Source organism: Tamandua tetradactyla, chromosome 17, assembly GCF_023851605.1.
Source record: "Tamandua tetradactyla isolate mTamTet1 chromosome 17, mTamTet1.pri, whole genome shotgun sequence".
In the NCBI taxonomy this organism is placed as follows: Eukaryota; Metazoa; Chordata; class Mammalia; order Pilosa; family Myrmecophagidae; genus Tamandua; species Tamandua tetradactyla.
The window spans coordinates 62,626,416-62,639,187 of NC_135343.1; the positions used below are offsets into that span (position 1 = coordinate 62,626,416).

Consider the following 12,772-nt stretch of genomic DNA (forward strand, 5'->3'; position numbering starts at 1 on the left):
AATCTTGTGTTTGTTTTTTTTTTTTTAACTTGCTGTTTTTAGTTGCTATTTTAATTTTTCATTATGGATACTTTCAAACTTAAAAAAGGGTGAAGAACCTTGTAATGGACTTCATGTACTCATCACCCACCTTCCACAATTATCAATTCGTGGTCAATCTTCTTTTCATCTGTACCCCAAATCCCCTCTACCCCCATTATTTTGAAACAAATCTCAGGCCTAATATCATTTCATTACAAATGTTTCATTAGGTCTCTAAAAAATAGGGTGTCTTTTAAACATTACAAAAATACGAAAAAATGAACAGTTATCTTTAATAGCGTCAGATACCTAGTATTCAAATTGTCTTTATTGTCTTACCCTTTTAAAATATTTTGTACACTTTATTTGAATCCGGATCCACTTGAGGTCCATTCATTGCACATTTCAGGTCTTACCTTATATAGTAGAGCCTTAAGCTTTTGGACTGGGGAGGTTGGCACTGGCTGTTTACTCCTATCTTTAATGAACCAGAAAACATTTGCCTACAGTCACGAGTTGCTCATTTGAGGTTAGAACCTGGGCCCTCTGATTCTCAGTCTCTGGTGCTTTTCACTTTGAGGAGAGAATATTCTTAAGGCCTTTGAAGAAAGAAATTCATCCATTGGTTCTTCTGCATGTTGAAAGCTAGAAAGGACGTGAACCTCATGGCTTTGACTTGGGGGTCAAACACACTTTTTTCCCTGGTTTTAAGGCTGGCTCAGGGCTCTGAGGTGCAGCCACTTTCCTCTCAGACTTAAGTAGGAGGCATGTCTTAGTAAATGGTGCCTGTGTTTTCATAAACCTCGCAAATCTTTCCTCAGTGCCTTAACTTTGGTCCAGAGTTTTGTTCTGTTTTATCATTGCCATTCCAGAAAGTCCCACCTCTAAACTCCTTCAACTGTAGCCATTCTTTGCTTGTTTTTCATTAACAGAATAGCCTGACCATCAGAAATGCCATCCAGAGATCTTCCTTAGTCTTTTTCTTCCATACTGTTGGATTTTTAAATTTTTCTAATTTTTTTTTTTAACTATTCTAATGTTTTGTGGATGTGGTTCTTATTTTAGGAAGTTTTTGTAGACACTTTAGGAGGCCACAACGATGTCTTAGGCATCAGGTCACTGATTAGGAGCTTGTCACTGAGTGTAGGAGTACGGTCGTCACTGTGTGTTGTTGGCCCCATTCAGCTCCCAGGATGAATTAGTTCAGTTTTGCTGTTCATGGGGTGAGATTGGGTGGGCCGAGTTGGAATTTGGCAGAAAGCCTAGGTCTGGACTCAGTGTTTGAAACCTGAAACTCAAAAGAATTTTGAGAATTCTTGCCTTGTGCTCAAGAGTAAATGATTACGGGTGTTTTTTTTCCTGTCCCATTCAGGCCCGTCAGCTCATCCTGCAACATGGCTTAACCCTCAGTGACCTGGACCGACACCCAGAGGTAAGAGCCAGGCTGCTGGGCCTTTCTGACTTTCTCTTCTTATGTCACTTGTTTGTGACTCTGGTTAGCTCATTGGGTTTGCAGAAAAGATCAGTTAGTCATATTAGCTTTTCTTCTGGGATGCTGAGTATTAGTCCTGGCTGATGTCCCAAATGGAGAGGTGGTTAACTCCTAGAACGTTACCTGTGGCTTAACCCTGTGGGCTCCATGGAGGGAAGTTGGATGCGTTTAAGGCTGGACACAGGACCTCCACTGAGGTCCTTATACTGCCTGTAAAACGAGCTGACCCATGGAGCTTACCACTAAGTAGAGGTAAGAAGTCATCATCCAAGGCAGCCTTGGGCATTTGAAAACAGATTGAAATGAAATTTGTGTAAAGACTGTTAAACTCCGGGGTAGCCCAGAGCAGTACTAGGCATGCCAGCATCACTGAGCCCGTATGGTCTGCTGCTTTGAGTCAAGTGCTGAACCTGCATCACACGCTTTAGTTTCCGGTGGTTTGGAGATGGGTATTGTTGTATCCCATTTCTACAGATACGAAAAAGGCTCAGGGCCACGTAGCTTGTAAATGGCAGATCTGGAATTTGAACTTGCTGCTTTTGGCTCTATAGTGATGCTAGTTTGAAGGGTTTTGTTAAGCTCTGAAGGGTGTGTGTGTACCACTTGCAGGCAGGAACGTGGGCATCGGTGGTCATTGTCCCCTGACTGACTGGCGTGGTTAGGACAGAGCAAGCAGACTGTGTCAGCACATGGTGGTAGCCAGGTCACAGCAGGTCAAAAACCAGGCCAGGGGTTAAGACTTGAAGGTAGAGTTAGAGAATCCCACATTGCCATGGTGCAGATAGGCCTCAGGGGTTTGTGAGAACCACAGGAAAGACCGGTTGGGGGGTTTCCAGGGCAGCGCCAGGGGCATAGGCTGAATCTGCAGCTCCGAGGAGAGCATTGGGCTTAAGGTAGGCCTGGAGCCCAGGCAGAAAAGGTGCCTTCCGGGCCTGGGGTCAGTGCAGGTCGGGGAGGAGCCATGCAGGCTGAAACGACATAAAGGGCAGAGTCTGAAAAAGGATGGACTCATGGAGAACTCCGAAGCCCGGGCCTGCATCTTGCCAGCCACACATTCCAGCTTCTGAGGAACTGCACCTTCGTGAATTTGCACCCCCTGGGCATGGTGCCACCCCATTGAGCCTACTCTAAATAAGTTCACCCCATCGATGAGAAGAGGAACAGGGAGCAGGGCAGCAGCAAGAGCACAATCCAGGCTGGCCTCCCTGTCCGTGACCCCAGTGGACCTACCTATCCTCTCGGAGCCATAGGCTCTGTCCTGGCAATCCTAATGCACGCACGGCGTAGAGGCTGCCTGTGGAGGCTCCTGGTCATTTTCATGGTTTTCCTTCCCCTGACACAGATCGACCTCGCCATCGATGGTGCCGATGAAGTAGATGCTGACCTTAACCTCATCAAGGGTGGCGGGTGAGTGCCGGGGGCTTCTCTGCCAAAGAATGTTTGCCTATAAAGCCTCAACGAAGTGAAACAGAACACAGGATAAACAAATCATCACAGTGAAATGTGTGGGCATGTTTTTCTACTCTGCAGGGATAGCATGTAACCTTAGGGCCAGCTTGGCCTTTCTGTCACCTGGAAACCTGTTCTCCAGTGGGAGCATTTTTCCTGTTGGGCTTTCTTTCTGTCTCTGCGGTCTTGCTCAGTTAAGGGGCTGAACGTTCTTGCTAGTACACTGCCTTGGGTCTGCCAGGCACTCTACGGCCTGAGCCGGGGCCTATGCCAACAACCCTGTGCTCTTAGGGCTGTAGAGGAGTCCCTTTATTAAAGCAGGGCTGCTGGGATCAGGGAGAATATCATGCAGTAGGGGGTGATGGGAACTGGTGGGCTCCTTTCCTGCCTAAGGGAAGTCATAGTTCTGTTTTTGTTGATTCAAACTTTAAAACCTGCAGCTTAAACCAACCCTGTCAGTGGGCTGGATTAGGTCTGTGGCCTCCGGTGTGTGACCATTACTTTGAAACTGCCCTTACCTCTGTACTTTGTTAGGAGTGTATCTGTTCATTTGGAAACCATTTGTTGAGTATTTTTTTCAGTGTTGGGTTTGGGGGATTAGGGAAGGGTAAGTGGGCAAACCTAAAGTCCAGTTTTGCTGGTTCTTATCATCAGATGGGCTGTTGAATGACTCAAAATTTTAAAGGTGCAGATTATTTTTTACAAGATATTTTCCTATGAATTATTTTCCTCCCGATGTAGCTCTAAGGTCTCTTACCCAATAAGCAGTCAAGTTAGGCCGATATCCTGATCCAGGACCCTGGGTTCCCTTCATCCTCACCCTCACTGTCACACAGTTGCAGGGTAGCCTACCCAAGGCCTTCCCTTTTCACACTGCAGACTCTGCTTTCATGCCACATGCAGCTGACATCTCCCTAAACATAGGGCTTCTTCCAGATGCAGCATAGATTGGGTTATGGGTACTTGTGTGGGAGTAGCGGTCTAGGTTCTAGGTCTCTCAGCCTCAGGTTCATGTTTCTGTGGTCTGTTTGATAGAAGCAGCATGAGAGGGGTGGAGATGTCCCTTTAAAAATCAACAGTTAAATTTCTCTTTAGGTGACAGAGTTGAGCTGACCTGGGTCTCCCGTATCTTACCTTGGTTCCAAGTCAAGCGCTTGTCTTAATACTGTTCATTTGCTGCTTCCCATCCTTAGAGGCTGCCTGACCCAGGAGAAGATCGTGGCTGGCTATGCCAGCCGCTTCATCGTGATTGCTGACTTCAGGTACAGTGTTCGGGACTCAGGACTGCCCATCAGGGAGCTAGATGGGACCCTCGGCCTCATCAGCACTTATAGAGGGGAAGTAAAACAAGGGCAGGCTTGCTTTCTGACAAACTGAGGACCACTGGCTTCCACTGAGGGCAGCCTTGAGAAAGATTGATACTCTTCTTCAGCACTGAACTTACACGGAGCCAGGGTTTCCAGTTCAGCTTGTACCGTCCCCCTGCTCACTCATTTGATCGTTGCAGGGCAAACCCCTCCTCTGGGGTCAGCATTAGTGACCCATGACTGGTAGTGGACAGTCCAGCCAGGTTCTCAGATTCTCCTCCAAAGAGTCTGGTGGAAGATGCCTGTGCTAAGCATATTAATTAAAAAACTGTATATGAGCTTGTAGTTGTTTATTATGAAATGCTACAGCTGTAGGATGAGCATAATAAATGCCTGATTATCTGCAAGCCAGCCATATCGAATGTTAACATTTTTGCTACATTTACTTCATATATCTCTTTTCCTAAGTGGTCAAACAGCCAACACGTTTGGAGTCCCCTAATCATGTGCCTTGTCCTCATGCCATATAATTATCCCCTTGCCTGAACTGGGTGGTTTTTCTGTCTCATTGAGCATATTTATTCTCACTGTGCTTTTTGACTCTTTCTTTCCAGGAAGGATTCAAAGAACCTGGGGGAGCAGTGGCACAAAGGGGTCCCCATTGAGGTCATTCCCATGGCCTATGTGCCCGTGAGCCGAGCTGTGACCCGCAGGTTTGGGGGTGCTGCTGAGCTGCGAATGGCCGTCAGCAAGGCAGTGAGTTGCCAGGGGATTCTAGAGGGCGTCCCTGGTCTCAGTGTGGTGTCCTTTAGGGGCAGGTGTCTCTTTAAAAAAAAAGAAATCTATATATTTCTTGCTTTTTAGAGGGCTGGCTTTGCTAGCTTCTGTGCTCAAACTCATGCAGATGAAACCTTTCTTCTTTCTGCCCCTCAGACAGGTGGCCTGGCCTTTGGCCCTGAGCTTGCCAGGTGTCCAGGACCACCCTGGGTAACCACTGCTAACCCGGACTCTGGGAAGCCTCTGTGGGGCAGGTCCTATGCTATAGTTGTTCCTTCCTCTCTGCTGTCATTCTGTGGTTAAAAATGACTAGAGGTAGAAATGTTGGGGGATATGAACCCCTCCCCAAGAATATACTCCAGCCATTTAGTTCTTAGATGCTTCTCTTCAGCTCTTCAAGTGGGTTGCACAGAATTCTTTTTCCTTACAATTAAACCAACAAGCAAAAGTAATAATCCAAAAACTATAGAAATGTTGAATATGTAAAAGGAAAAAACTATCTAAATTCTACCCTAGTACATTTTAAGTTTGATGTGTTTTCTTCCCAGTTTTTATTTTTACTTTTAAAAACTTTTTGTTTTGAAATAATTTAAAATTACTGAAAAGTTGCAAAAATACTATTGATATAATACCTGCAATACCAGCATACCCTGTAGTGTATTATTCAGGGTTCTGCAGGAAAACAGAACCTCCATAAGCTTTTGCTGTATGTGAGACCCTGTTAAAGGTATGAAAAGACAAGCTACAGACTGGGAAAAAATATTTTCCAACTATATGTGAAACAAAAGACGGGCATCTAGAATATATAAAGCATTCTCAAAACTTAGTTTAAAAACAATAAACAATCCAATTAGGAAATAGACAAAACACATGAACAAACATTTTACCAAAGAGAATATACAAATGGCATATGAACAGATGAAAAGATATTCAACATCATTAGCCAGTAAGGGAAATACAAAAGAAAACCACGAATCACTCCATACCTATTAGAATATTCAAAATAAAAAAGTGATATAGCTATATTTAATTTGATTTTCATTTCTAGTGTATTAGAATTGCCAGAAGGAAGTACCTGAAATTATTGAACTGTACTTCAGTAGCTTTGATCTTTGAAAATGATTGTATAATTATATATTACTTTCATCTTGTGACCGTGTAATTGCTCAAACCTTGTGACTAACACCCTCTTTATCCAGTGTATGGAGAGATGAGTAATAAAATAAAGAAATGCATGGAAAAAATATGTAGAGAAGACTTAAATCCCACCCCCCCAAAAAAGAGAAGTTAGGGGCTGAGAGAAAAGACACTTTGTGAATCTAGACTGTATCAGTGCAATATAATGCTTGTGGTATTGTCCTCTACTATTAGGTAAAACTGGATAAAAGGTACATGAAATTCCTTACAATTTCATGTGAACCCATGATTATCTCAAAATTAAAAGTTTAATTAAAAAAAAAATAAACTAAGCCTCCAGGAAGACTGCCTGTATTAAACTGAAACATATTTGCTGTGTGAGATGGGTAGGAATTTTTTTTTGATTGTGGAAAATAACATATATACAAAAAAGCAACAATATCAAAGCACGCCAACATGATTAGTTGTAGAACAAATTACAGTTCCACAGTTTTAGGCTTTTCCTTCTAGCTGCCCAAGACACTGGAGACTAAAATAATTATCAATATAAAGGTTCAGCGGTCATACTAATTTGTGAAATCATCCCTTCTCTGTTAAAACCCCACCTTCTCCTTTGATCTTTCTTTCAATCTGTAGGGGTATTTGGGCTATGCCCATTCTAACTTTTTTTCATGTTGGAAGGGGCTTTCTATAATATGGGATAGGGAGATGGAACTAGTTGGTGTTCTGGAGAGGCTGTCCCCTTTCAGCATTTTTGCAACCCTTAAAATAATTGTAGTCCTAGCCCTCATGCTTATACAGGGTTCTGATGTTTGGCTCACTCTGGCTAAAAGGCACGGAGGAAACTATTTGAAGGTTCTCTGTCGTGACTGGGATGACCCCAGGGTGGAACCCCACGTCCTGAACTCCCACTCTTTCTCCTCCCCTCTGGCAGCACTCTGTGTCCTTGCCTTTGGCTGGGGTGTTTCATCAGCATTTATGTTCCTGAACAGTTTGCTTTTCTAGTGTCCAGAGCTGTTAAAGAATTTTGGATTAATTAGCTAAAAATACTTCCTACCTGGGTACCCCTTGTCCCTGCTCCCCGACTTGTTCGTGGGACGGGGGTGGGGGGGGGACATGGTGATGGGTGAACCAACGTTGTCTTGTTTCACATTAGATCCTTCCGTCTCCAAAGTTGGAGAATGGTGAGCGATGTTGGTAATCTGTTTTGTGACTGTGGGTTCCTACCAGGGTAAAGGCTCACAGGTGGTTTCATTTAACTGTTGCAGCTGTCTTACTTGTCTGCATCAGTTTTGCAGCTGAGGGACCTGAGGCTCAAAGAGGTTAATGGCACCTCTGAGTCTGTACCTCTGTGAGTCATCTGCTGCTTGGTATTGTTCACAGCCCTGCCTTCTGAATGTACAAGGGATGAATACTGGCTGGAACTGAGTTAATTAGAATACTTGTCTTTGTTTATCATGTCCACTTCCCTGTTCTTTCTCTGCCTGCCTGGAATAGCATCTTTGTTCAATGTGAAAAAATTACCTCCTAGGGTCCTGTGGTGACAGATAATGGAAATTTTATCCTGGACTGGAAGTTTGACCAGGTGCACAAATGGAGTGAAGTGAACACAGCTATCAAAATGATTCCAGGTAACACAAATACCATTCACTGGGCAGAGAAGCCCGAGTCCTTCATAGCCTTGCCTGTGACCACAGAAGGGTGTGATGGAAGTGGGCTATGTAAGGCATGGTTGGAAAGAACTTCCTTTATGCCATATTTGTGATTTGTAACTTAGTGGTGCTCAAACTTTTGCATTATAAATTTTCCCATTTCCCCCCCTGAAATAGTAGTTGACCACATGGCAGCTATATTGGTTGTGCATAGTACAGGTCCTCTCAGTTGGGATAGGCCTTGACCTGATGGAGCGTCAGAGGACTTGTTCTGAAATAAACACACCATCTATCTGGGTGTAAAGTCTTTTCTCTCCATAGCTTGACTGCAGCCTCTTTGATTTTTGAGGGGCCTTCTTACCAAGGAGACAGATAACTCCATTCATCCACATCTACTGGGCACATGTCACAGGCAAGATGCTGTGCTACATCTTGAGTCTGTCCTTGAGGAATGGATATCAGCCCATATGGGGAAAATAGTGTGTGTCTGTGCAGAAGCCATGCCTACAAGTAAGACAGAATGTGGTGGATTCTGCTGAAGCAATACCAAGGACCTAGAGTACACAAAGAGTGGTTCTTTTGGGGAGTTTAGGAAAGTTTCTTGGAGAAGAAGTACCTTTGACCCCATGGCTTGGCCCAGAGTTATCTTGGCATAATCTAGGCACTGTGCTAAGTATTTAAAAAGATCTCCTTTGATTCTCTGTTTTGATGGGTCATCGTAGTATAGGAAAGCGGCTGAAGGAGGTTAAGCGTTGGATTGGAGGGCTGTAGCTCACATGTGGCAGTGTGAGCTAGTTGGGGGCCCTGCGCTTTCTGCTTCTAGATTCTGATTTTTAATCCAATACTTCAAGTGCCAATCCAAGGAAGGATGTTTGGAGCAGTGGAGAGTCTGTAATGCAGCTTGTGTCAGTGAATGATGGAGCAGGAGCCAGGGTTTAGGGCCCTGGATGGGCTGTGTAGAGATGAGCTATCAGGCTGTAACTCTAGTCCCAGCTAGAGGAAGTACTGACCTCCTGTATGAGGGGATTAAAAGGAGGCAGACTTGAGGTGTCTGTACCTTATGATATAGAGAAACCAACAGTCTAACAGGGAATACATTGTGTCACAGAATATTCTGTGGCCAAAACTGGCTACAGAGGCAGAGTAGATCATTTTAGCAGAGTGCAGTGGCTAAGAGCAGATTCAGGGGCTCTAGCGGTGTGACCTGGGAGCAGTTAGTTTTTATCTGTGCCTCAGTTTTTTCTCTATTACAAAGGGCCTAATATTAGTACCTGCCTCATAGGGTTGCTGGGAGGATTAAATAAGTTCAAACAATGCCCAGCATATAATGAAGTGCTTCTTGAATGAATACATCCCTAGAAAGGAAGGATGTTATCTTCACCATTAATTAAACTTTTGATTCTAATTTATCCCAGCTAGATGGGAATGAAAATGTGAATATATGCCATGTTATCAGGAGCTAATTCTTCCACCCCTACTTTTTTTGTTTGCCATTTTAATCTTCTGTTGTAGGTTTATTAAGTCAAAAAGTGGGTTGAATCATATTTCTTCTTTCACTTAGTGATTATCTTCTTTTTTAAATGGAGGTTATTTTTGTTTTGTTTTGTGCATGGTCTAGAAATCGAACCAGGGTCTCCCACAGGCAAGCATTCTACCACTGAACCTTTAATGCACTTTTATTGAGATATATTCACATACCATATGATCATCCAACCTATACAATCAATAGTTCACAGTATAATCATATAGTTGTGCATTCTTCATTGTGCATTCTTCACCACAGTCAATTTTTTAACATTTTCATTACTCCAAAAAAATACATGTAACAATAAAACTGAAAATAAAAATGAAAAAGAATACTCAAAATATCTCATGTTCTTATCCGTCTTATTATTTATTTATTGCCTTTATTTTTCACTTGTTTTTCCATACACTGGATAAAGGGAATATCAGCTACAAGATTTTCACAGTCACATGGTCGTACTGTAAAAGCTCTATTGTTATACAATCATCTTCAAGAATCAACGTTACTGGAATAAATTTCAGTATTCTCATCTAGTTTAGCTATTTTGATACACTAAATACACAAAAAACTAAAATGGAATATCTATATAATGGATAAGAGTAATCTCCAGAATGACCTCCGAACACTATTTGAAATCTCTCAGCTAATGAAATTTAATTTTGCATCATTTCTCTTCCTCCTTTTTGTCAAAAAAGCTTTTTCAATTCCATTATGCCAGGGCCAGGCTCTTCCCTGGGAAACATGTCCCAGGTTTCCAGGGAGATTCACACCCCAGAGAGTCTTGTCCCACATATAGGGGAGGGCAGTGAGTTTACCTGCTGGTTGGCTTAAAGAGAAAGGCCACATCTGAGCAACACAATAGATTCTTTAGGGGTGACTCAAAAGTATAATTTTAAGTCAGCTTAACCTCTCCTATGCACAAATAAATTTCCTAAAGGCAGGCATGAAGAGTGAGGGCTTGGCCTATAAAGTTGTTAATCCCCAATACTTTCAAGAATATCTGGGACTCCCCAGGTGGGGAAGTTTATTATTTCCACATTTTTCCCCAGCCCTTCAAGGGAGTTGCACAAATACTTTTTTAAATTTTCTGTCCACGTGACGCTGGGATGTATCGGAGCATTATACTAACCTGTAAAAACCAACAAGCTCTCACCCCCTATTCAAGGTCTCTTGTAATTATGGTGTCCAAATAAACTGACCTTACAAGATAAATTAGATGGTGTGCTACAGGAAATAGAAATTTTGTACCCAATAAAGAGCTCTTCATTTGGTTTCACACAGAAATTGAAGTTTTCAGATACACTTAGTATCATCCTTTACCCTTTAGTCTGATTTATCTTCGTCCTAACCAGATTTGCTTCATTCATATCTCATTGAATTCTGACCTCCTTTTCAGCTTTTTAAACAGTTGCTGTATGGGGTAATGCTAACTTTCAGAGCTGTAGAACTCTAGCTTTGTGTCTCAGTTGTCACTCAAGATACCCAGTGTTCCAGGGACCGATCAGGTTATCCATCTGTTCAACATCTCAGAATTTAGTAATAACAGTTAAAACTCTGAAATAGATGTGACTGCTATATGAGCTTGCAATTTATGAATCTTTACAATAAGCCTGCCCTTGATAACCTATGCTTTCAGATTCATTTCTCAGGGTTTGCACATTATAGTTAGTCTGTATAGATGAAGCATTATAATGTATGTGTCTTTTTGTTTCTGGCTTATTTTACTCATACTGTCCTCATGATCTATTTATCTAGCAGTATGCCTCACAATTTCATTCCTTCTTGCAGCATCTCTGTTCTATTTTGTGTGTATATGCCATAGTTCACCCTTAATGTTCATCAGTCTGCTGAACATTACCCTTAGGCCACCTCATGCAATATTGCAAAGTGTGAGTATTTTGAGTGCAAGTGTCCATTTGTGTCCCTGCTTTCAATTCTTCCAAGTATATACCTGATAATAGGGTTGCAGGATTATATAGCGATCTCTACTTAGCCTCCTATGGAGGCACCATACTGCCCTCCAGATGGGATACACCATTCTACTTCCCTACCAGCAGTGAATAAGGAATAGTACATCCCTCTCTGCATATTTTCTCCAGCACTTGTATCTTTCTATTTATTTATTATTATTATTATCATTTATTTACTTATTTATTTTGTATGAGCAGGCACTGGGAATCGAACCCTGCCTGCTGAGCCACTGTGGCCTTATTATCTCTATTATTTTTATTTTTATTTTTTCCAGAGTAAATCAATCAAGGTATTTACATTCAACGAAGAGTCTCTATTATTTTTTAAACGGAGTTATTCACATACCATACCATCCATCCTAAGTAAACAGTGGTTTCTGGTATAATCATATAGTTACGCATTCACCACCACGATCTATATGAGGATATTTCCATTTCTTCTTAGTTATCTTATAAAAGCTCTGGATCATCATTACTTTCTTTTATAGGACTTCACAACTTTTTCTTTCTTCAACTGTTTTGGTGTTTTGCTTAGAATCCATTCATCTAGGGTGCTTCTCGCAGTATCTGAGCAGTGGTAATCAGGTGGCCAGTGACTTATCTATTTAATGGAAAAACCGAAGAGCTGAGTCGGAAGACGTGGAGGTCACTGTTAGTAAAATGAGAGAATTTTTCTTAGTGATAATGCACATGGGCGACGGGAGGTGCTGTGGGAAGCAGCTCACCAGGGTCGTACAGCTCCTCTGAAAGGGATTTCTGTCATTCCCCACCACGTACCCCTGTGCATCCTTGCTCAGGCCTTTCTTGACTTAAGACATTGGGATGTCCTTGGTGAGGAAATCTTGCCCCTACTTTGCTTTCCACCCGAGTAAGTAAAAGCTAGATCCCAGGCAACTTAGTTTTATTAGGAACTTAGAGCGAGGGAAGTGAAGAGAGAGGCTGGGTATTAAATCTGTAGGATGGGGCCACCAGGATCAGGAGAGTGGTTGAGTCTCTTTTCTTATTCTCCCTTTTCTCTTAATTTGGTCTGTTAGACTCAACTGAGCCAGGATGGAGGAAGGAGAAGCAGGGCAAGTTTCCCATTCCTTGTTGCCCTGCCTTCTTCCTTTGCTTTTTCACACCTGAGGAGACCTAGAGGACAACTGAATTTGTGTATGGCTGGCCACTCCCTTGGAGGTTTCCTAGGGTTACACCCAGAGCACAGTGCCTCTTTATAGAAGGGCCAAACTCTTGGGGTTCTTTATCCCATGCTCACTTTTATCATCCTCTGCCCTTTCCTCTGTGCAAGGGGGAAGGAGGGAGTCATTCCCAGCACCTCAGTAACCTGAAGGGGGTGGATCTAAGAGCAGCAGTTCATCTGTGCTTTCTCGTTGAGCCTTCACTGAACCCGTTTGACTTTGTCTTGGATCAGATGGAAGATGTCACTTTGTATTATAGAATAT

General features: G+C 42.7%; 1 protein-coding gene across 1 annotated transcript in view; it reads left to right on the top strand.

Annotated features, from left to right (window-relative positions):
- Nucleotides 1–12,772, top strand: part of RPIA (ribose 5-phosphate isomerase A) — a 57,524-nt gene that overhangs the window by 41,575 nt on the left and 3,177 nt on the right. Inside the window, exons 4-8 of the mRNA XM_077134883.1 lie at nucleotides 1,394–1,453; nucleotides 2,856–2,920; nucleotides 4,156–4,224; nucleotides 4,884–5,025; nucleotides 7,715–7,814. Coding sequence (XP_076990998.1) covers nucleotides 1,394–1,453; nucleotides 2,856–2,920; nucleotides 4,156–4,224; nucleotides 4,884–5,025; nucleotides 7,715–7,814 — 436 coding nt within the window. The remainder of the gene's footprint in view (nucleotides 1–1,393; nucleotides 1,454–2,855; nucleotides 2,921–4,155; nucleotides 4,225–4,883; nucleotides 5,026–7,714; nucleotides 7,815–12,772) is intronic.